The sequence below is a fragment of the Ceratosolen solmsi genome, unplaced genomic scaffold (assembly GCF_000503995.2).
Source record: "Ceratosolen solmsi marchali unplaced genomic scaffold, CerSol_1.0 scaffold63, whole genome shotgun sequence".
Lineage (NCBI taxonomy): Eukaryota > Metazoa > Arthropoda > Insecta > Hymenoptera > Agaonidae > Ceratosolen > Ceratosolen solmsi.
Genome location: NW_011948437.1, coordinates 1,698,096 through 1,723,520, shown reverse-complemented (window position 1 = coordinate 1,723,520; position 25,425 = coordinate 1,698,096). Strand labels below are relative to the sequence as shown.

Genomic DNA, 25,425 nt, shown 5'->3' with positions numbered 1-25,425 from the left:
ATATTGCAATATTATGGAAGGAAGACATCGATATATATAAAAAAAAAAAAACGTGGGCAGCTCGTTTAATAGGCTGAAATAATATTTGAACTAAAATTTCAAATTTCATATTATTAATAATAATGCTTTCTCCTGTATGTATGCCGAAGCGTGGGGACACTGTAAGAAGCTTCATTATTTATTGCCAGTACCCATCGACGTTTTGTAAATATTTTCATTAGGTTCCATGATAATATGGTGCCGTACGAATATTACAACGAGCACTTAAACTCAATGCATATGTACGATAAATAATCGCTTGATTGGTCTATTTATTCGTAAGTCAGTTATCGTATTATGAAAAGTTGGACCTGCGACTTTGTCTGCAACATCGTTAGCCATACACACGGTGGCTTATTATTTAACATCTACGCGTAACGCTAAGTAATTGATATTGAAACGCCATTTTAACGTTCTGCCTTGTAAGAGAATGGAAAGAGGAAAGAGTAGAGAATAACCGATTGTCTTTTATTTAGAAAAGGCAATGCCGTTAAGCAAGTTGCCGTTAAGCAAAATGATGAAAAATCCATTGAACATATGGGGAGTTACTTAATCAGATAATCAGATAATCAGTATATCGAGCGGCTGGAAATAAATTTGTAGCTTGGATGAGTGCCCGATCCTCTTCGTATTCGCATTTAAGACCCCGTAGCGATCAAGCGTAACGAATGCCGTAGCGTCGATGAGAAAGAAGAAAGCGCGACTTAGTCGTTTCCTTGAATGGATGACGGGGACAATGGCAAGACAGTGCACAAAAAGTCCGTGTTAAAGCACAGGCGAGCGAGAGGAGAGCCGGAAGCGGCGCCCAAGCGACTTGTAGTAATCAATGAGTGGGGCATTAATAAGGTGGCGGTTCTCGGTGGGGGCTGCCGACGTCGATGACGCGTCATCGGCTGTTACCAGGCGCTTTCAGGGAGGCTGAGAGCGCGGCGATTGGCCGATCGGAACGGCGAGCCTCTGACCTTGGCATACCGCTCGAGGAGACGCGTGTCGAGACGCATGTACGCGGACACTCCCCGACGGCTGATGCAAGTATGGGCTCCCCTTTCGTGGTACCTGCGTTTGTTCGATGAGATTTCTGCTACAGGTAAAAGAGACCGTTTAGTCGTCCTCCTATTTGTCAAGTTGGCGCCCTCGGCGACATCGTGGCTACAAGCAAGCAGTCGAGCAGTCATTAAGCCGACAAAAGTTGATAATCATTGTCTTTCACTGGTATAATGCCTTGCCAATGCTTTATCCTCGAATCTGTGCTTTTCACTCAACGCGAACACCAATTGTTGCAATGCATTAGGTACGCGATTCGCGTTGAAATATCAACAATTTAGTGGCCTGTCCCGATGATACAAATTCCTAAGAATTTAATATAGAATTAACATATAAATCATACGATCTTTTTTACGACCAAAGAATGACGCAGTTGAATATAGATGGAAAAATTTTCGGTCAATCGTATTGGTTCGAGAATTTGTTTATTTTGATGCTCGTTTTAACTCTGCGCGGTCCATTGAATCGCTGCGGGAACTTAATTTTCCAAATTTTCTTCGGTTTCCAAATAAACTCCGGTCAATTTTTGAAAGTCCTTATCATCATTTAAATCATTTTAAACGAGGAAAATCAATAATGAATCTACATTATACTTTATTGTTATTATTATTTTTATTATTTTTTTTTTTTTTTTTAAATCCGACTTTGATCAGCTCGATTTGATCTTCGTCGTTAATTATGAACTCTTTAATCGCACCACAAATGTCACGCGTCTCTCAGCGTAACGTAAATTGTACGCGAAACGAGAAAAAGCATGGTCATGCTCGGCAAAGCCTCAGGGCTTAAGAAACAATTTGTTACGAATTTTTTTTATTCATTTTCTATTTTCATTATTTATGATTCATTAGCGGCCAATAAGAATTATATTATTGAGCATTGCTCCGTTTAATTCTATGTTACCAGCAATTTCATAATTTTAAATTACGTTTCAAATGTTTTTGCACGGAAGAATTAAAAAGTTGTATCGTCAGTAACTTTTAAGCCTTTTCGTTTAAATTATTTATTGTCCTTTAAACATTAATTTAATTTATTAATTATATAAGTATATCCAGTAGTTTTATGAAATACTTCTAAAATAAAATCCATCGCCGTACTCTTCGATTTAAATCCATGTTTAATTGATAGAATATTTACACGGAAATGTAGCATTTTCTATGAAAATTCAAATTTATTACGTCATTTGTTATAATTTGACGTTTTGATAAGATAGGAAAGTCTTAATATTGGTTTCATTACATGTTACTTCGATCGTTTTATAAATAGCTGAATCTAGACGGGTTAAGTTACTTTTCACCTTAAAAACGCAATAAAGACGTAGAAAAGAATTTTGCTAAGTTTACTTTATATATTTAACGAATCTAATAATTATATCTGTTCATTGTACAATCGCATGAATAATTATTACTGTTGAATTTACTTTGTATAATTAAACATTACCCATGCGTATTAATGCGAATAGACATCTTTCTTATCTGCGTAAAAAATGTGAAAGTTCGTTCAAAATGTTTGAAGAGTTTTACTTAGCCATATAATACATATTAAATTTTTATGTAAATATTGTACATATATTTTTTGTGTTAAGTAGATATGAACAAAGAATATATTAATTACATTATTTATGTTGCGTCTCCCCTTAATCCCAAGTCTTTGAACATTCTATTATTTATAATAGTTAACATGTCTATTATATATTAACGTTACCATTTTTTTTTCTTTTTTAATTTACATTGTTTATACAAACAAATGAAATAAAGAAACTATAGAAATATACAATTACATATAATTATAAATTTACTTTTCTATATTTGCATAATTTATGAGAAGTTATTATAATACAGAGCCATTTGAAGCAAAGCATATGTTACTTTATTAATATTTTGATAATAATATACTTTTTACGGTTTGCTAATATAAATTATTAGAAATTTTATAAATATATTTATTAATGTTAATGAATATTAAAACTTTTACTCAATTATCTTTCAAATGTAGAATGGAATAAATACATATGCCTTTTAACATGAACAGATAAGCACAAAAATATCAAATTTAATTTCATACATATGTATTATTCATTGTATTACTTATACAATATTTGATTAAAAATAAATATGGACGTCAAACGAATTGGCCATTTCAATTGAAAAACCTAGTCACCAGAAATTTTTATTTGTAAAATTTTTTAAACATGTACAATGGAAATCTTATTATTTTCAAGTGTTTGAAATTTGGAGATAATTCAATTTATCGGCTTAACAAAAAATTTTAAGTGCAAACGAAGATATTAATTAATTTATTATATTAAAGAATAAGAATTAAAGAAACAATTAATTTATAGTACAAGTAATAATGACAATTTATAGTACGAATATACTATCTTTCATATATTTTATATGCGATAGTGACATAATTGAACTTTTTAATCGATTAATGTACCAAACGATTAGAAAAATCATAAATTTAGAAGCTATTTTTCTTTTTAAACTAAACCATAAATTGTAACTATATTATTATATCGTTTTCTATTATTCTTTTATTAAAATATACATTAATAATTTTGTTTTTTAAATCGCATTATAGAATTTCGACTTTTTCGAAATTTCCAAGTCTTACTATATGTTCCCAGAGATACGCTCGAGAAAATTTTCAACGTATTAAGAGTCGAAAAGTTGAAAAATACAGAAGGGAAGCAACATTGTCCAGTATCGCGTGCGCGAAACAATTTGTGACGAGACGCATTCGCAATATCGATGCTGCGGAATGACCTTATTAAACGCGAAATTTTTTATTAAAAAAAATCGAAGAAGATGAGATGACGAGCCTCTGAACATCAAGATTCATTGCGAGTATGTGCGTCACAAATCCTGGCAACGTATCTTCTTTGCACTTTATGCAATTGAAAATCTTTGTCCGTTTTCATTGAATTTACGTATGTTGATACTCAAGGGATAAGCTTCTAGACTTATTTTGCCTATTAATTTTTGTTATTATCTATACAATATATTTTTGTTATAACTAATTTTCAGAACATAATTCATTATAACTTGTAATTAATTTATTAAATAAATTATAAGATGTTGTAGCTATCCAAAATTATTCACGATGAATGAAAACGAATGTGAAATATATATATTTTTTTAAATTAAAATAAACGTGATTAATTTTGAAATAATTACAATTTTTTTACTAAAACATTTCAACAAATATATATATAATTTAATTAAGTGTTTAAAGAGATGAATATCAATTGATGAATGGTTTTAATTAATGAATATCTTAAAGAAATATTTTTATTAAATAAAAAATTTAGATATATATTAAAATATAGTTGAAAATATTTTATTAACCTGTTTCATAATATTCGAGATTTCTTTTTTCTTGAAAATCGTTCTAATGTTTAATCGTGTTTCTTTAAGTGTACGTAAAGTTCCAGCAAAAAGATGAATAATTTGCCAAAATAGTTTTATAAAATGTATTACGTAGGTATCATAAGTGGTCCCAGCAACAGAGAAATTTTTTGTGAAAAAAATATTTACCATTTCCTAAAATCTTGTATTTGCTTATTAATAAGAAGAAGATTGTAATCTTCAATATCGGACCACTATCACATTATTATTTTTTATTCGTGCATCTTTTAATTAAATACGATAGGTAATTATTGGATAAAACAGACAATTGTCAAGAGCCAGCGATTTAAGTAATTTTTAATTACATGCGAACAATAATCCGATACTTTCGCAAAAATAAATCATCAGTTTTTCTTTATTATAACGAAACACGTATTTTTTTAATTATATATTTATTTACTTATTTATTATAAACCCCATTCAAAATGGCTTCTAGATAAGTTTTTGCCGGCTTTAGAAGGTTTATAGCCATCTAGTTTACGTTAATAAATTATAATACACTGCGATGGGAAATATAGTAATTTTTATTTGAAGAAATTAATACGCGAAAGTTCGATAACAATAAAATTAAATTAAGCGACCGATTATGAATGGGTGGGGGTGGGTCAAATGCGTGGAAGAACATATACGTTAATGCAATTTGATGTTTTTTTTTTTTTAAAGCAATTTGACACTACGTATAGATTTTCAAAATATTAATTTGTTTAAAGTTTAAGCATCTTATGCCCAGCTTATGAATAGAACATTGATTGCAATTTAGAGTTTTCCAATTTATATGCGCTTTTTCTTCTAAAACTAAAGCTATGAATTTATTGATAATAGAGAGATTTTAAATTAATTTCAGCACATGATGCATCGCTTTTATGTCTATGTTACTCAACACTTGTTGAATCTTAATTAATTTATCTATAATTATTAATAAAAATCAAGGATATATTATTACTTCAAAATGATGAACACAGCATCGTTAAAAAGCATGACATTCGTCATTGCATCATCGGTAGACTACTTGTTTTGTATAATCGATGAACAAATTTCCAATAAATCGAACTTTACACAAATACGACATTCAAATCCGCCTAAAAGTTCATGGCGATGCGCCCATTTGATAGAAACCTGTCTGATTGTCAGCCCACGAGACGCCTTCGGAATTTTGAAGTAAAAGAAATTGAACGAACATTTATGCGAGTTGGAAGGCTCGTCAGGGGCACAGATGCCTTTCTCTTACGGGATTGGCGGAAAGGAGAGCCGAGCCTCCGAGTATGCGCTAACTGATGACGTCCCATGTACATTTAGTCCCGAGCGATCGCTTATGTTTTTTTCTTTTCCTTGTGCATGCAAAGCTTTTACGTTAGCAATTGAGAGAGAGAGAGAGAGAGAGAGAGAGAGAGAGAAGTGGGGCTTGACGAGGATTGAGGAGGGGGAGGAGGGAAGGAGTGGGAATGCCGTTGCCGGTGTTTAACCTCGGTCAGGATTGTCAAGTGTTCAAAGTAACTTTTTGTGGTGGATTCCCAGGAGATTTTAAGGATGAGATTTATCGTCTTTGTGGATTATTGACAAACTGTAAAACTTTTATTTGCTGATAAAAATAAGTTTACAGAATGTTTGGCAAAACGCATGGAAATATATGTATCTCGAATTAAATATAATATTTGGGTTATGTATGCTTTTAGTTTGTGTTTCATCAAAATAATATAATGCATTTTTCACTTGAGATGATCGTTACTCGTTTAAAACTATTTTCTAAAGTTGGCATCTATTTTTGTAATAATAATACTCCCTCTTTAATTCATAATATCCACTAATTATATTTTACCATTTTATAGAATATCACAGTTCGCGGTCGTAGTTGGCGATCGTTCAGTTTTATTTATAATTCTAGCATTTGCTTGGCCGGAGGTACCACCTTGTAGTTTCTCTAACTATCGTAATTTATTCATGTATGATATAATAGAGCAGAAAAATATTTGAATACACGATGATAATATTTTACCACTATGTGCTTAATTTATTATCGCATATAATTTTTATTTTAGAATACCGTGATTGAAAAAATAGAATGAAAATTACCTTGCTCCTTATTTGTGTCATGGAATTTAGAATGAATTACTTTTCTGAGAAAGTAAAAGTGAGAATATTTGTAAATAACAAGTTGATCAGAATAATTAATTAAATAATAATAATTTAAATTCTTATTATTCAAGTTGTAATGTAAGAAAAACACAAATAACGCACAAGTATTTATATTGACGTAAGGTACGATTAATACTGTATTTCTATTTTACAATTTTTCGTATAATTAGTGGTTGATTTTCATTAATATTTAATTATAGATTACAAAATTTATATGTTTATCTACTCAAATTATCTCAATGAAAAATTGTGTAAAATAAAATTCGTTTGAATTAGTTGATACGATAATTTTAACTTGAGATATTCGTTAATATAGCTCTCGAGATTTTTTGCAAACCATAAAGTTTTTCTACTAATTACAAATTTTTACAATCTAAATTTCTGATAATTTTTTTAAATTACACTTCAGTTTATTTTATAATTATTATAACATGCATTATTTAATGAAAATTATTAAAAATTTCTTCATCGACGTAATTATTAGCAATACTTTTGAGTGACAATGAATTAAATTTTTTATATAACACATTTAAGTAATTTAATGTATACATATTCTAAGATTCTTTATAGGATAATAAAAAATATGAAAAATGATAGTTCTATTAGGCATTTGCAAAATTTTACAAAAACAATAAACGAAATAAGTTTTGTTTACATGCTATAAATTTGTTTTAGCCTCAACATGAATTTTAAAGCAATTATGAAAATATAATTATATTAAAACATTAATATTTATATAGAATGATAATTCAAGATATCTAAAATTTAACAAATATGTTAAAATCTTAGAAATATCATATCGTACTTTTTATTTAAAAGTCTCCTCTTTAAAATGTTAAAATATTTATCACAAATATTATCACCAATGCGATGAAAATTGCAAATAAAGAACTTGTATTAATACATCAGAAAAAAGTTGAAAGCAATGATTATTTAGAGAAAAACGCAGTAGCAGTAAGTAACATAATAGAGCGTTGCTTCTCATATAGTTTGTCATACATTTCTAATACTACGTTTGTGTATTGGAAAAAAAAAGTCCAAAATGACGAGCCTATTTGCCCATCCGCTGAATGGACCATTCCTGTTGGCAGAGCGGACAACGATTGTTCTGTTTGACCCATAGGGACATGCAACAGTAGTGAAAGGAGTGGTTGCATTCGCCCCAGACAACCACGCAGTCTTGCTTTTCGTAGAAATCTTTTTTGCTTTCAGCTTGACAGCGGAGACATGCATCTATGACAACAAAACAAAAACAAAACATTTAGTTGATTATATAGAATCACTCGATGGAATGTAATATTAGATCAATCTGGCACATATTAAAGATTACAAAATGATTATATTATTGTCCGATTATTTTAAATATGTATTTTGCTATCTTATTGGATAGCTTGAAACGAAACGTTAACAATGATGAACATATTTTTTTTTTGCAAAGCTAAAACAGTGAACTTGAATATAAACTTTGAAATGGTATCTGAAAAATATTGCTTATATATTGACACAGAGAAAATAGATTGGCAAAATACTAACAGCTAATAAATCCGAATTTCAACCCGATGAATATTCTGGATATAGAAATTAGTAGTAAACTTGCACAGTTTGCAAATTTTAAAAGAAATAGTATTTATAGTGGAAAGTATGTAGTAAATATGTAAACTAGGTAATGCGTCAAAATTATTAAAATAATAAATGATCTTTTGATTGAATGCTTACAGCACAATTGAATACAAAAGAACCTTGTTTTCAAGAAGCTTCTATTGACATTAATGAATTAAAAATAATAAAACTCCAAGAATTGACAAAGTAATAGAGAAATTAATTGAACACAGAGTAGTAATAGTATTAATTTTTACAATTTACAAGCTTCTTTGAATTAAATGAATTAAAAAAAAACTTTTAATTAATCTTATGCAATATTTGTACAATTGTTTTTATTAATTATTATTTTAATTATTAGATTGCAAAGTTATAGTAATTATAAACATTTCAATACTCTTGATAATTTATAATACTCCATATCGATAAAGCTTATTTTTACTATATTAACAGCTAACGATACAAACAAAAATAATGTTTTCAAAGTACTATTCGAAGGTACTTTAAAAACAACCTAAAGTTATTTAATAAATATTCAAATACATCACGTCTTTATGACCATTTAGGATTAATAATTAATGAATAATATAAAATTAAAAATTAATATTAGCAAATGTCATTTTATTCAAAATTTAGGGCATATTTAAACATTTCATACATTCAATTATCAATTTAGCAGATAAATTTAAATATTGCAATAATATAATAAATAATGATAATTAATTTAAAGATACTACATAAAAAACGGAATAGAGGCATATGGAAATAAGTTATCATATACTGTAAAGCTTTAAATACTTTTTTTAATAAAACTTTTTTATAAATTAAGGGTAATGAATTATAAATATAATTTAATATGGCTATGTTTGTAACTAGAATGAAAAAACTATTAATGCTAAACGTCTTATTCTATGAAAAAGTTATATAAACAGAAATTAATAATATTAAAATCGATCGAGGCAATGATTTGAAGACATCTTTAAATTAGATAAAAAGTTAAAGGTACACTATGTACTTATATATTAATTGAGAAAAATAGAAAATAAAGTTTTATACTTCTATCGACGAGTTAACAAACTTTCTATAATACTAGTTTGTAATATAAAATGTATAATACTAGCTTGATAGCCGTTATGTAATAAAATTATTTTACGAATTCATTTAATATAATGTTAAAAATAATTTTTGCTTTACTTAACCGTATTAAAATATTCTCATATGCACTATTGTATCAATAGCTTTTTTTATAATGTGAAAGCATTAATGAGCTTCGTACAAAGTAATTGTATGATCTCAAATCCCAAGTTATTTAATAAATGAATAAATTATTTATTGAAATTATTAAAATATGGTTATATAAGAGTTCTTATCTAAATATAAATATATATATATATATATATATATATATATATATAAGAAATAATACATAATTATTTCGATTGTATTTGGATGAGAATAAAAATCTATTTATTTATATTTATATTTATGACTATATTTGTCATGATTTAATTGAGTAAAAAATTTCTTTACGTTTAGGTTTACGTAATGGTTTTATATATCCTCCAGAAAGAAAATTTACTAGTATATTGAAACGAAAGAAAAAATTATTTTTTAATATATATGAAGTAATTCTTTATTAAAAATTAGAATTAATTTTTATCAAACATAATTTGTCGTCGTTGTATACTAATTATTTTTTATATCAAATAATACATTACGAAAATTTTAATAAATTTTCTATTTTAATAAATCAACAATTCAATTGTTTTTTATTATCAAATTGTACACTACAATAAAGCAACATCTTTAAAACAAATCATGAATTATATTTTCAACTTTTATTACTAGTATACTATTAAGTATTGTCGTAGAAACTGTCAAGTTTGAATTTATATAATAATATATCAAATATTTTATACAAAAATATGTACAATATTACATATTTTAAGATATAGCATATCGAAAAAAATGGCAATTAATAGCAACGTTCAGTTACTAGATAATATTTCAAATTCGTAGTGTACAAAAATTCTATAAATTTTTATTTTTTTATAAGGAGAAATATATATAATCATAACTTCGGTAATTCGTTAATGAATGATATACAATTACATTATGTTTTTTAACATACCAAATATTTTTCATAAATGACTTTAAATTATCTACAATTTAAGTTGATATGTAAGGTTCGTTTTATTTTAGTTATAAATTTACATATTATTAGAAATTTAGATTAATAATTATTATTCATTTTCAGAATTATTTTTTCATAAACATGCATTTATTGCTTTGTTATAAACTTTTATTTAATTGAACTAGAATTGATTTCTATTTTATTTATATATTATACATAACTAGAGTTTATTCTAATTTTATAATCATTAATTTAGAAATTAGTACGTCCTGTTATTGAAATAAACAAAAATTAATTAGGATAGAATTACAGAACCTTGAAATTGCATAATTATTTAGAATGATAAATTGTAATACTGCTATGAGGGTTTTTAAATGCTTTATATGTATTTATTGTTTTATATTGTAAATTTTTGTTGTTCTTTACATTTTTATATAATATTTTCATCATGGCAATTATTAAATATTAATTTTTATTTTTTGTATTTGTAGTTGGAGCAATAGAAATACATAAAATTTTAGTATTTCTTAAAATACCATGTAATATTATATTTCATTGAAATTCATGTGAAAACCTAAATATTTATCATTCCATTAAATAAAGTAAACATATCAATATCGACATTAGATTTCAATTGTCAAAATAATTTTCTATATATTATATACCAAATAAATTACAACGAAACAAACGAATTATTATTTAACTACATTATTTAAAGAAAATATATACTTTGTAAAATAAACGATATTATTGAGAAATTTTAACCAAAGTGATAAATGATAAATTGTATTTAATAATTTTTATGGTATTTCATTAACAGGATATTGATAATAAATATATTACGAAAGTATATGACCAATGTAAAATATCAATAATTTGATCGATTTGACATCGATCAAACTATCGGATACGATAGAGTTGTCTCCAAGGAATATTCCACTGTTTCATCTGTAGCGATTTGCTGCTTAATCGCTTTGTTATGCTCTATTGTTAACAATATATCCGACCTACAAGGTGGTAGCGATAAAACATTTGAATATATACTTTTTTTTTTATAATTTAAATGCATATGAAAAGTATACCGTATAATTTTTTTTATAATATTGTGTAGTAAAATACGTTTATGTATTTTCCATAATTTTTTATATTTTATTTTGTACTTCAACCATTAAAGATAAATGGTTTAAGTATGATTTTCAACTTATTGTTTTTGATTAATCGATCACAATTTGACTGTCATGTATTTAATGGAAATAGGAAAGGTTTAATTAATTAGTAAAATTATAAAGTCGGATAATATGATAGAATTAAAAGTAAGTCTTCCGATTTACCTCCCCTATCTAGCAAAAATTGGGCGAACGACTAATTTTAATAGTACTAAAAAGTGAAAATATTAAAAGAACTAAACGTAAATTATCATATTTTTTATGTTGTACGGCAATAAATTATAATTTTAATATACCGAATGATATGAAGGAATCGGAAAGCTTTGAACAATCTTTCTTTCTAACTGGAATTTTCTATAGGAAATGATCAATGTAATAAATAAATAAATCTTTAAAAAAAAATAAAAAAAATTATATATATATATATATATATAGATTCGTAGTATATAGCACGCTTAACAAAATATTGCAATTACATTATTCCGATTATTATTATTGTTATTACATTGCTTTGCTATCACATATGACATCATAACTTTGTAATTATATATTGGTGCGTGATATTAATCGTTCCACGTGCTTTAAATAAAATATAACTAGAGATACAATATTTTCAGTTTAATATTAATACAAGTCGCTCAATAAAAAGCAAATACTATTAAATGGAAGGATAAATTGCTAATAGAATGAGAAAAACGGTCGGATGTCTCATGAAATTTGAATTTTAAAGTATACACCCGTTATAATGACACGATGAAGCCTCTAGCCGGTGAAAAAGTTCCATACACGCGGGCAATTGTCGTTTGTTAATATGAAGACTAACCGGCATAAAGCGTCTCGAAACGTATTGCCGCTATTTAAAAGTAAAAAGTAAAAAGTCAAAAGTCAAAGCGCGACCGACTGCGTTCGATTAGCCCTGTCCGAAGATATTGACATACCCCTCATCGAGATAACCATTGTCAATTGTGATAAACGTTCCCTTGGCCGACCATTATTTTTATATGTATATTTCCATGACGAGCTCTTTCTCGATCATTCTCGATCTTTCGATCTCTAATTCAATTTATATGATTTTGATATCGACGATTTGGTCCATTCTGTAACTTATTGTTCCGTAACTTAATTTTATCGTTTTAACGAGTACATATTTGGATTATATAAATAGCGTGTTTTTATAATTTAAATACAACTGTACTATTTTTACATATGTTGATTGATATATGTTCTGCAGCTGTTTTAGGATTTGTAATATTTTGTTCATTCTCATTTTACTGCACAATAAGCAACGAAGCATTAATTTTTATTAATTCACTAATGTATTTTGGATTTTGTAAACTATAATCTATTCATAAGATAGTAAGACAAACGTAAATTTAACGGTACTCTGAAGCATTAACAAGAAGATATATTTACATTGTTATAAATAAATAAATATATATATATATATATATATATATATATTAATATATGAATGAATTACCTATATAAAGATAATAATGTTTATACAGAATTTGAAAATATAAAAACTTATGATTATCAAGAATAAGAAATAATATGGATTAAAAATATGTTATAGGAAAATTATGATATCTTAAATTTTAACGCGAAAGAAATAAAATTCTAAAATTTATTATATTTCTCTTGAAATATGTTACGAATTATTAAAAGAAAATGTCTCTGTTATTAAAATCCTATATTACACAGTAATTTTAATAGCATTTTCATTCATTGTTAGGTAATCATTTTTAGGTCAATAATTAACATTTTAAAAATTAAAACTGATTTGTTTCTTATTGAAGTAAATGTACATGAAAGAATTGTTTATAGATTAAATGGCACTTTAATTTCAAATAAAAGCCATTGATGAATGCAAACATAAATTGTTTATATATTTAATTTTATTAAATTATTATTAATTACGAAAACTAAATACATTTCTTATATCATATATGTTAATTAAACTTAAATATATTATTATTACTGTTAATATTTACTTAGATATATGTTGCAAATAAGTCTTAATGTAACAAAAATTATTTTCTTATTCATTTAAAAATTAACATTAATTGAGAAAGAATGATTTTGAATGCATTTAAGATTTTATGGATGATTATGAAGGGCAATTAAATATTCCAACATAATTTATCAGATTCACAATTATGGACTAATAAATTTAATGTGTCTTTAAATCAAATAATTTTAATGAATTAACATTAGTGTAAAATTATATAAATTAGCGTACAAACAATTATTATATTACGAGAGAATTTTTGGACAAATTTGAGTCAGGGCTTGTGTTAATACTAATCGTATGCCAAGATGACAGTAACTGTAAATTTAGATAAAAAAAAAAAAATTATCCTCATCGTATTAATATTTTTTAGATTATAATTAATCAAAGTTATTGACAATGTTAATAATGTAATAAATTATATTACATGTACTTAAGGTCGGCCATCGAACCGATTAATATATAATTTTTTATAACATTATTGCATGTACATTATTCTTCTCTTTTATTAACTTGCATGTATTCCATTTGATATATCGTTTCAACAAATTAACACAGTATTTTAAATAGAATAATAATTATAAAAATAATTTGAGACCGTGATATTATGATCGATATGACGAATTTCTATTCATTTCGCACTAATGCACGTTCCTGTATATACAATATGAATTTTTTAACAAATCTAGCCTATTGATTTGGCAAATTTGATTTATTATGGCTCCTACTATGCTATATTTTATAATGGTAAAGTATAAAATGATCTTTTATTTTTGATGCTCTATGGTAACTAAGAATGAGTATGAAAAATGAAAAAAGCATATGATGATAAGTCGATACACGTTAATAAATTAGCATTATTAATAATAATAATTTTAATAGTAATTTCTTCACTGTAGCCACTGCTTTAGCATTACACATTGGCATGTGACAATAATTTTAGCAAATAAAAATGAAAATTACCGGAAGAGAAAGTTTTATTTAATATTTATTTTTTTAAATAAACGATAAGCTGAATTGAAAAATATTTCACCTACTGAAATTTGCCAAAAAAAAAAAAAAAAAATTTTTTGTATACCCCGGGTTTATTAAAAAAAAAAAAAAAAAAAAAAAAAAAAAAAAAAAAAAAAAAAAAAAAAAAAAAAAAAAGAATTAATTATACAAGCGCATCATTATGTGCTGTAAATGTAGGTTGATGATTACTCGATTTGACAACGCGTGGCAAGGAGCGCCATGTAAATGTCAGACGTAAATGTCAAGGCCGTTCATAAGAAGTGCAAATTAATTTGCGCGAGAAAATTATTCGAAATCGCGCACTGTTGTAGCGACATCGTGACTCACTATATGAAATATACTCGTGTACCGTCCAGAGTATAAAAATAGGGACATTAGCTCCTGAAATAAACGATGTTCTTTAATATATTTACAGGGACGATTTATCGCGACGTTAAGCACATTCTGAATAATTTTCTTTCATCGTTTACACATTACGAATGATTTTTTTCTTTTTTTACACTATAAGTGATTTTATTGACAAAAAATTAATTTCTAAGCTCATGATGCATAACATAAGTTTTTCGACGATTCGGTTGTTTATAATGCATTCGTTATATTATTTAAGCAAAATTAATTTTATCATTAATTATTGATGTTTATTTGATATTTTTGATATTTAGAAACACATATTAATAATATGATTGAGTATACTAACATTGTTCATATTTTTTATACTCTTAATGAACGACCGTCCAAATTTTCTAAAAAAATTTCTATGACTTTTTTGAAACATCAATTATAGTCAATTAATCACGATGATAAATATAAACATGAAATTATCATGTAATATCACAGTTCCTATAATACAACTAATTATATAAAAGAAACGACTATGGATTTATTGTATTTATTGGATCGCTACTATAGTCAAAGTATTCGATAGTAACTTAAAGACTATAATAATTGAGATAATATATTATTTACGCATAATTTTTTATTACGACTTACTAGTAAAAGCTATTCGTTATTTAACAATTAGAGTTTCCATTTTTTATTTTAGTATCATAAAATATATCGCCGTTCATTTGAAAATTAATTGCGCTACAAGTAAACGGGGTTATTAATGAAAACTCGATTTATTATCTATCGTTGCTATCAAATTCTTATTCTATTATGATAGTTTTTATTATGGATTTGTATTCTATTAGCTTGTCGGAACAATATAACGTATATTGCTATAATTCAATCACTCGTATATAGAAAAAAGAACTATAAATAATAGTGTTATGATTTCAAGGCGCTATTATTATGCAATTAGAGTAGACCTCGTTGTCTTTATTTTTAATCTACTTTAAAAAAAAAAGGATAAACGTTGATAAACGATAAATTTGCACGATATATTAAAGGATTGACAATTGTAGACAGAATTGTACAATTTTTCAATAATTGTATTAAAATTGATTATAAATACATATAGGCAATTATGCCTATAAACTTATATATTACGATGTATTTAATGATACTTGTGGCATGACATTCATACATATCATGTTAATTTTTCCATCCATCATAGCTTGAAATATAAGAATTATATAATACGAATATAATTGCTACATTTTTATTTTGTCTTTTAATAATTTAGGCTAAATTTTTGACGAAATATTACAAAAGAAATATTAAAAATGTCGCGATTTGTAATATTATATACTTAAAATATTACTTAATTATCCACATTCATTATGTAACTTTGGAGATGATTCCATTTTAAGTATCGAATTATCAATGAATTATAAATACAGACATTTTGGCAATATATTTTTAATTTTAATCGATTTAGTTGCATTAATATTCGATGGGAATATCGATTATAACACAAAATTATAAAAACAACTATGTAATTTTGTGTATACAAAATTATTTTGTATTATTGTATCGTCGGAAGATCTAGTAGAAGAAGGACAAGTTACGCAGATAATATCAAACGTTAGCAAAATTGTTAAAAGTTTTTCATACATTTGGAAATCATGAAAGACTATGTCAGTCAAAACGATTTATAACTCGGGAATATAAGTTTTCATATATAAATCAAAAGACGAACATTAAGCACAAAGTTCTTAACATTCTTTAATATTCTCTTTTATTTTGAGATATTTTTATGGACTGCTATCACGCAATTTGTTGGGATAAACTGGGAAATATTATCATTATTAGAAAATTAAAAGTTCCATTCATTTTGTTTAAATTGTTTTAATTTGGTTCAATTGCAATATATCATTTATGTTATATGAAATTTATGTTCTTCAAATTTGTTATGAAATTAATTAGTAGCCTATTCTACGTTATTGAAAATAAACTTTAAAATAGACTTTTACAAGTATTATTTATTCATTTCATTTAGCAATAATTGTGATCTATATGCATACGATTTTTTAATAAGTAAAAATACTAAATTATGTATGCTCAAAGTTGTTTAAATATAACAATATCATCGTATTTTCATTTGAACTGATGCATCATATAATTGATATTTATGATTGAACAATATTGCACTTAATGTAAATTTTAAATACTAATAATGATCAAATGCAAATAGCTATTAGAATATCTATAAATCAATCAAATATTAAGATTGATTTAAATGCATAAAATTCATTATCTGATAAAGTTTTCAATATAATTTCGATTAAGGTATTTTTTTTTCTTCGAATTTAACTTAATTTAATTTTTTTCCATTTAAATGCGTAATTATTTTCTTAACTATTCCATGTTCACCAACCATAATTTGAACTAAATTTATTTGAAGAGTGAATATAAAACGGGGCACATAGAAAAACCTCTCGATAATTGGCGCAATGATAATTACTTATATTAATTTAACAATTAAATCTGTACAAATAGAAACATTTAACCTTCGCTATTTTTATTATATTTAATAAGTAGATAAACTGACCTGAATGAATTAAAAAATATTATGATAATATAATTTCTAAATCTTGTAAAATTTATAAATACATAATTTTATGACACAGTTGTTTTTTTTAATTTTCGATAATAATGTAATCAATATATTTATTTATTATCCCAATCTTTGTAATTTTGGTTACAATTATATAATAATCTTTGGCTAATGGCTATTGACATTTTTTTTTTCCAGTCCTTAGTTAGCTAAAACCTTTGTAAAGCTACAAAAAAATATAACTCGTGTTTTGTATTGCTATTATCGACGCCTCCAAAAACTAAATTTTCACACGTACGTCACAATTCAAGATGTATTTAGTAGTTTATAAAAATAAGTTAATATGTATAAAAGATGAAAGGCAAACTTAAAAAAGGCTTTATGCTTACATACTAATTCTGAGGATAGACATATAAGATAAATGCAGGATTATTAAGGATCACAGGGAATTGGTGCTTGTCGAGTTAATACATAATTCTGCTTGCTCATGATATTTACACGTAATTATACATTTTTCTGTTTTTGCTATATTATAATTTGCAAAAGATTAGCAGGATACGAAAAAGCTATTGCGAAGCTTTGCTGATAAAATTATAACGATCGAGTTACGAAACGTTTGTACGATGTACCTTGAAATTTTAAACTTGAATTGTGATATTTATGTCCATCATGGCCTTTGATAGACAACGTACTTTGCTTTACCAGTAATTCTATTTTTCTTGAAACTTAGCTGTAATATATGAAATAATACATATATATTTTTCGTTTAATATAAAAATCTCTCTGTTTAAAATTAACAAGAAAAAATGAATGAAAAATATATCATTCGTATGTTGTGAATGATAAATTATAATTAATAAGCGTTTTAAATAAAAGTCTATGTAAAAGGGAGAGAATTAAAATGTTGATTGATCGAATTAAAAATATTCAATAATTAGTTTTAAATTTAAAAATAAAATAAATAGAAATAATAAAAATCTAATTATAAGATAATTTTCCTAGGTAAGTGAAAGTCTATGATTTCGATACATTTATTTCTATATTTATTAGATATTATTATGTATTTATTAACAGTATTATTTGATGGAAATGAAAATGTAATCTAGAGATAATTGGTATATATAATCAATTTTATATATATTCAAATGAAAGCGAAGGTTTATTATTAATTCCATTATTGAAACTACTAATAATTAAAAATAAACGACACATATTTATTATATTCAGAAAAATTTATATGTAAATTAATCGACAAATTATTTAATATTTGGTTTTTTTAAAGTATATAAGTGTTAATCAAATAAATATCTATGAACATTAGAAAAATATTGAATTCTATATCGAGGTGACAATTTATCAACTAGAAAGTTCTTCTCAGAATTACTTCACTTTTATAATGCGTATTATGCCTAAAGATTTATATTACAGTCGAAGAAACGCTAAAATCGTATTTAAAACGAATTTTATTTTTCTATATGACACACATGCATACACACACATATATGTAATTGTAATTTTCTTGTACAAGTTGCTTTATCTTCTGATAAATAAACTTTATTAATCATTAAATAAAGAAAATAAAATTAAGATAAACAAGCAATATTAGTAATTATTACACTTTTTTGAGTAATGTATAATTATATATTTATATCTGATTTCGCATGTATATATATATATATATATATATATATATATATATATATATATATATATATCTGCAGATAATTAAATCGGTAATCAAATTAGAAATTACTGACAATGATAATAAAATTTTAATACACAATCTTTATATATGCGACGTAATAATTTTTTTTTCATTATATGTGATTATATTATTACCACACAATGAAAATAAAAATTTCAAACACTATTGAATAATGCTAATGCTGTTTATAATTTATTTTTATTTATTTATTATTCTCTTTATTTTTCTAATAATCATTTTAAGTATCTAGAATATAATTAAAAAGTGAATAGAAGTCGAATGAAAAACTATATTAAAGAACATTAATATGTCCTATTTTTATATTATTAAGTTATTATTGATCTGTGAGGAATTAATATGATACAAAGAAAGAAATAGTAGGGATTAAATTATTATTTTTTTATTTCTCATGATATTTTCTAAGTCAACAATAAAATTGGATAAGAGCCTCTCTGCTTCTAATATTCAACCTTAGTAAAGTTTGTATATTGAAAATCTACTGCTTAAGATGAGTGGCCACAGATTAATTTTCATAAACGACATAAAAAAATTTCCATTTATATTAATGACAAGATAAGTTATACCTATATATAATATATTAATTTTGACATTTATTTTTAATAATTAGCAATGTATAAGCTAATATTATTAAAAAATTGTATACAATAAGGATGGATAATGAAGACAAGATAATGAAGCTGCACAAAACATTTATAAGTCATTATATATAAATATACATATGTGAATAATTACGTACATATGCATACATATGCACGTACATGTACATACATCAATTATATCCAATTAATACTTTCGTATTATTGTTATATTCATTGATATTATGAATGTAAATTGAAGCAAATCATTTGTCTTTAACTGTAAAGATTTAACGATACGATTATTATAACATGCATATGTACTTTATTCATTTGCTAAATGCATATTTTAAAGTATAGACGTAGGTTAGCAGTGTATTCAATAAACTAAATCATTAACCCTATTATTATGTACTCATAGATTGAAAACTCGTTCAATTGATAAGATCAGAAGATGTAATCAAACGTACGAATCCGAGCATTGAAAATATAATTACGATTATGTAGCAAAAATGACATCAAATAATAAAATGAAATGGCGCAGAGTGTAAATATTACTTTCAGTAGAGAATTTGTAATAAAGCCGTATAGGAGAAATGAGAAATTACTGTATAATAGAAAATTATATGGAAAATTAATGCAGCTAGTTGTACGTGATTTCAGCTAAAACATAATAACTTGTGTTTTAAAATCATATTTTATTCCGCGACTATCACTTGTCAACATTGTAAAACGTGAAATAATTTTTATTTTACCATTATTTTTTGCTGCTATTAATGAAATAAATAAGAGGCATATATAGAAGAGTTATGTTGTTTACATAATAAGCCATTGAAAGATAATTCGAGAATTATTCAGGGAATAATTGCCATGCGTTAAATGATCTCTTTTGTCTATTAAATATGTATGTAAACATGTCCATCTGTCATCGCAAGGCTCGAATTTTTAAGTGAAAATTTTTCAACCAAGCACGACATTTCTCTCAAGACAGTTGGTTCTTCAATGTTCGAATATTTTTGGCATCCGCGCTCAGAGTCGATTTTATGCTCTAACTAACGAGAGTTAAGTTTATCCCTTTGAGCACCGACTCTACGCTCCTCCGTTTCTAGCCAGTTGCGCGATGCGCGCGTGCACATTCAATCGTGCACACACATATGTCGCCTTTTATTAGATAATTTAGACATTCGTGTGGCACGCGGATGTTATCAGCGAGCCGCGATAAGCACACGTGCGCACGAGAGTATCGGTCCTCGATGGAAGAAAAATGCACAAGTAGTAGCGCATAGGCTTCGAGCTTGAGTCTCCGACTTCAAGTCGAAGCCCCCGTCCTCTCTATTGATTTACCAGGAGCGTAATTCGTTATTTATAGTACCCCATGAGTTTATCTCATTTTGTGTACCTCGTTCCCCGTGGATTTCATCATTAATTTAAGTTGAATTGACAAATGCTGAGAGGCCAGCGAGTGGAATATTTCTTCTCTGCAAAAATTCATATTTTTCCATGAATTTTACGGAAGAGATTCGAGGAGAGATTCGACTGTAGTGTTGCGAGATAATGTAACGATGATAATAGACGATTGTGCTTAAGTCTTGAAAAATAAGCCAGCTTGATCGAGTAGCAAAGAGTTTCAGTGCTTTTTTTTTTTTTTTACTTTGGATATCGCCTAATTATAAAGTCAGTGACATGACGTTTATTCGTAACAATAAATAAGAAAATTATTTAAGATGCTTTTCATTTTTCACGGATTATTATTATTTTTTTCTTTATACAAAATATTCTCTTTGATGCATACCTTAAGATGTCATACGTGAGTGTATTATTTTATTTCATAAATATGGGATCCAAATATAACGATACTATCTTTTTGTATTAAATGTATAATAATTTAATGGGAAAAATGAAAAGAAAGGAACATAAATTGAAAGTAAATTGGTTTTTTTTTTTTTTTTTTTTTTTTAAACACGATGGTTATTAAAACTATGGATGGCTATTACTAGATAGTATAGTCTGACAAAAGCAAATTACCAGTCAATTAATATATATATATATATATGAAAAGTTTCTTGTGCAAATATAATATAGAATATTTTTGTAAAATACTTGTAAACTAAAATACTACTACGCGGAAAATATGGGGTATATACATTTAAAAAGGTAGAGACTCTATATATGATTTGTAAAAGACCAAAATTAATTAGATTGCTATTTGTTTCGAGCGAATATCGTCGTCACTAATAAACGAGGCGATACATCGAAGGAACGATACCCAACAAATATCGAACGAGTTATTCTGGAAACGACTAGAATTATGTGAATGATCAAATGATTATTTGATGTATCGACACTTTGACGCCAATCTTTAACTATATTGGTAAGAGGAAAAATCTTAACTTAAGATATTTAACTATATTATTTCATCAAATGAGAATGATTATTATTGATTAAATTAAGTTCAATTGCGTATTGAAAATCTAGCTTTAAGCACGGAAAATATCTACATCTATTTTCGGAAGATCGATATTTTATTCGTAAAATTGTCGATCGATGGAAAAAATGATGTATTAATTGAGACAAGTTCAGTGAGAAGTGAATTCGAATAAGAATAGAATTATTAGGAACGATTGGTACATGACAGTCTGCCTACACCCGTACCGCTAATACACGATTTAACATTAATTACTCGTAACATCTCTTGGCAATGTGCGTTAATGTTAAGTTCTTAATGCTCACGAGGAGGTATTCTAATCGAGTCTACTCGGCCATTTGGAATTAATTCAAGGAGTTGATGCAAAAAGTTGAAGCACATTGTTAAACAAGCGCATTTGAAGAATCGGATGCTCAAGGAAGATGTTTAACCGAGTCATTCGTCATCTCGACGAAATCTCGGTCGACCACCTCTACAAAGCACCGGCTTATCGTCAACACACTCAAAAGAAATGCCACCAGGGACTGGTGCCCCTTCCCCCTCATGCCCTCGCACTCTCATTATCACACACACACACACACACACACACACACACACACACACACACACACTCTCTCTCTCTCTCTCTCTCTCTCTGTTTCACACAAACACACGCACGAACGCACGCACGAACGCACGCAGGCACGCTCGCAAACACACGCGTGCACACATACACCTATGTGAGCGGACGGAAACAACACAGGCTCGTAAGGCACTCGCGGCTCTCCTGGCGGCTTTTTCGTGTGCGCACGGAACGCTCGGAGGAGAGTCCTCTCATCCCTACCACTTGGAACACGGCGTTTTTACATCGCGAGTAGGCGGTGCCAGTACACGCGAGCCCCGCGACGCATACGTATAAAAGACAAGAGCTGACCGCGCGCGATCCGATAATCCCAGTTATATATCCAATAGACGCACAAGCCATCGCAGCTTCGCGAGCACCTCGCAATCCCAGTTGACGGGCCCTACTTCAAGCTTTCTTCCCCAAAATCAACCCCCGGCCGAACCAAGGTGGCCGTGTTTACATCTCGCATTCGAAAAAGGCGCGCTACCACCTCTCGAGTGAGAGCGCGACGTCTCATTTAGCCGGTCTGCGGCCGCGAGTAAAGCCGTGCTGCGCGGGGGAACATTCACGGAGGCGCCGACAGTTGGCGCTAAAACTCCAGACAGACAGCAGCAGCTCGTGCGCGGGAGTTGCGATAGAGCAGCGGAGCCGATAAAGACGATCACCCCGCGAGTAGCCAGCAATCAAATAGCCGCACAAGTCTACAAGCCGAAAAAAGATACACACACACACACACACACACACACACACATATATATATATATATATATATATATATATACAGAGAGAGAGAGAGAGAGAGAGAGAGAGAGAGAGAGAGAGAGAGAGAGAGAGAGAGAGAGAGAGAGAGAGAGAGAGAGAGAGAGAGAGAGAGAGAGAGAGAGAGAGAGAGAGAGAGAGAGAGAGAGAGAGCAAGAGATAGCGATAGTGGGATAGAGAGTGGCCGGTGAGAAGAGTGAGGGACGAGGTGAGGGGGACTCGAGATAGAGATAGTAAGAGAGAGAGAGAGAGAGAGAGAGTGAGAGTGATAGGGTGGGAATCAGGGTGGGAGGGAGGGTAGGGAGATAAGGGAGAGGGTAGGAAAGAAGGAGCAAGCAATTGTCACAACACAGCCACGTGTAGGCACATACGAAAGCTCACGCACAGGCACGCGCGCACGCACGCACGTACGTACACAAAGCCAAAAGTTACGATTGGCCCTACAAGCCACGAGGCACCGAGAGCCGACGAGATAAGGGAGCGAAGATGTCGTCCTCGCAAAACAGGAGGCAGTTTATGCAGCCATGGCCCCTCTGCTTGATGTCCTTTGGCAAGTCCAAGGTAAGCTCTTTTTGTTCCTTTAGCACTTTCATCACCCATTTCGACTGATAGGCACTTTTTTGCATCTACGCAGTCGTATTCGCGACTTCCTCCCTCTCCCTCTTTCCATACCTTCTTACCAATCGCACTAATTACCTTATAAGGGAGCGAAGATGTCGTCCTCGCAAAACAGGAGGCAGTTTATGCAGCCATGGCCCCTCTGCTTGATGTCCTTTGGCAAGTCCAAGGTAAGCTCTTTTTGTTCCTTTAGCACTTTCATCACCCATTTCGACTGATAGGCACTTTTTTGCATCTACGCAGTCGTATTCGCGACTTCCTCCCTCTCCCTCTTTCCATACCTTCTTACCAATCGCACTAATTCCCTTGTCCCCCCCCCTCATCTCTCTCTCTCTCTCTCTCCCTCCCCCCGCCCCACTCCACCCCCTACCACTTCCCCCATTCCTCCATTCGTCAATTCCACCCCTCTGTTCTCCTCATCTCTCCTCCTCATCGCTCCCACCAATACTGATAAGAACGGTAATGTTTAAGTGACTGGCAAATACGATTCATCGCAAACCGGTAAACATAATAAAAGCCAAATCCGATGCAGTGTCAAATATAAAGCTAACCGCCTTTCCTTGACTGGAAATGTAATGGTAAATAAATTGTCATTAAGCCACGCTTCCAGATTATAGCAATTGAACGCTGTCGTCGAGTCGATACTTCGCCGTGTATCTAATAGCGACGTAAACGCGGGTTCCGCAACAAGTGTCGTGGAATGAGCTGCAAAAACTGCATACTTTAGAGCTCTTGGGAACGTGCATTCTGATCGCTGTTGCACACTCTCTATATATAGAAACGCGAAACGTCCGAATTGCTTGGGTGAAAGAGTATGATAGCGGGGAGCGGCGGAAGGTTTACTTTTTCGCCATCCGCTAAAGATACGGAGAGTGCGGAATAAGGGGAGAGGCGGAATTTCGGTGATTTTGGAATTTCGATGATTTTTGAATTGAGGAATTGAGGAATTTTGGAATTTTGATGGTCGCGCTATGGTCGGTTAATATACGAATAATAACTCCGCGTGCCATTTACATTCGTAGCTAAATGAATCTCGTCGGCGGAGCGCGCGATTGACGTGGCGGCAAGGCAACAACGGCGACGAGAGCGATTATAAAATAAATGCGCCGGTTATCGCAACGCACCTACCGTAATCGATGATAGGCCGCCGGCATTTTTCGCCAGTGCAGAATAATCGCCAAGGAGCCTCGTCTCTGCCTTATTTTGCGCTCTTACGACATGTAGGATCGGCCG

The 25,425-nt window shown here is 28.9% G+C and overlaps 2 protein-coding genes across 2 annotated transcripts in view; one reads left to right on the top strand and one right to left on the bottom strand.

The window, feature by feature from the left end:
- Positions 1 to 7,532: 7,532 nt before the first annotated feature.
- LOC105365234 (Regulator of cullins 2) overlaps positions 7,533 to 25,425 on the bottom strand; it is a 47,036-nt gene continuing 29,143 nt past the window's right edge. Inside the window, exon 2 of the mRNA XM_011503341.1 lies at positions 7,533 to 7,856. Within this exon, the coding sequence (XP_011501643.1) occupies positions 7,675 to 7,856 (182 nt within the window). The 3' untranslated portion in view covers positions 7,533 to 7,674. The remainder of the gene's footprint in view (positions 7,857 to 25,425) is intronic.
- The window catches only part of Tret1 (trehalose transporter 1), a 27,699-nt gene continuing 26,160 nt past the window's right edge, over positions 23,887 to 25,425 (top strand). The window contains exons 1-2 of the mRNA XM_011503340.1: positions 23,887 to 24,060; positions 24,288 to 24,362. Coding sequence (XP_011501642.1) covers positions 24,288 to 24,362 — 75 coding nt within the window. The 5' untranslated portion in view covers positions 23,887 to 24,060. The remainder of the gene's footprint in view (positions 24,061 to 24,287; positions 24,363 to 25,425) is intronic.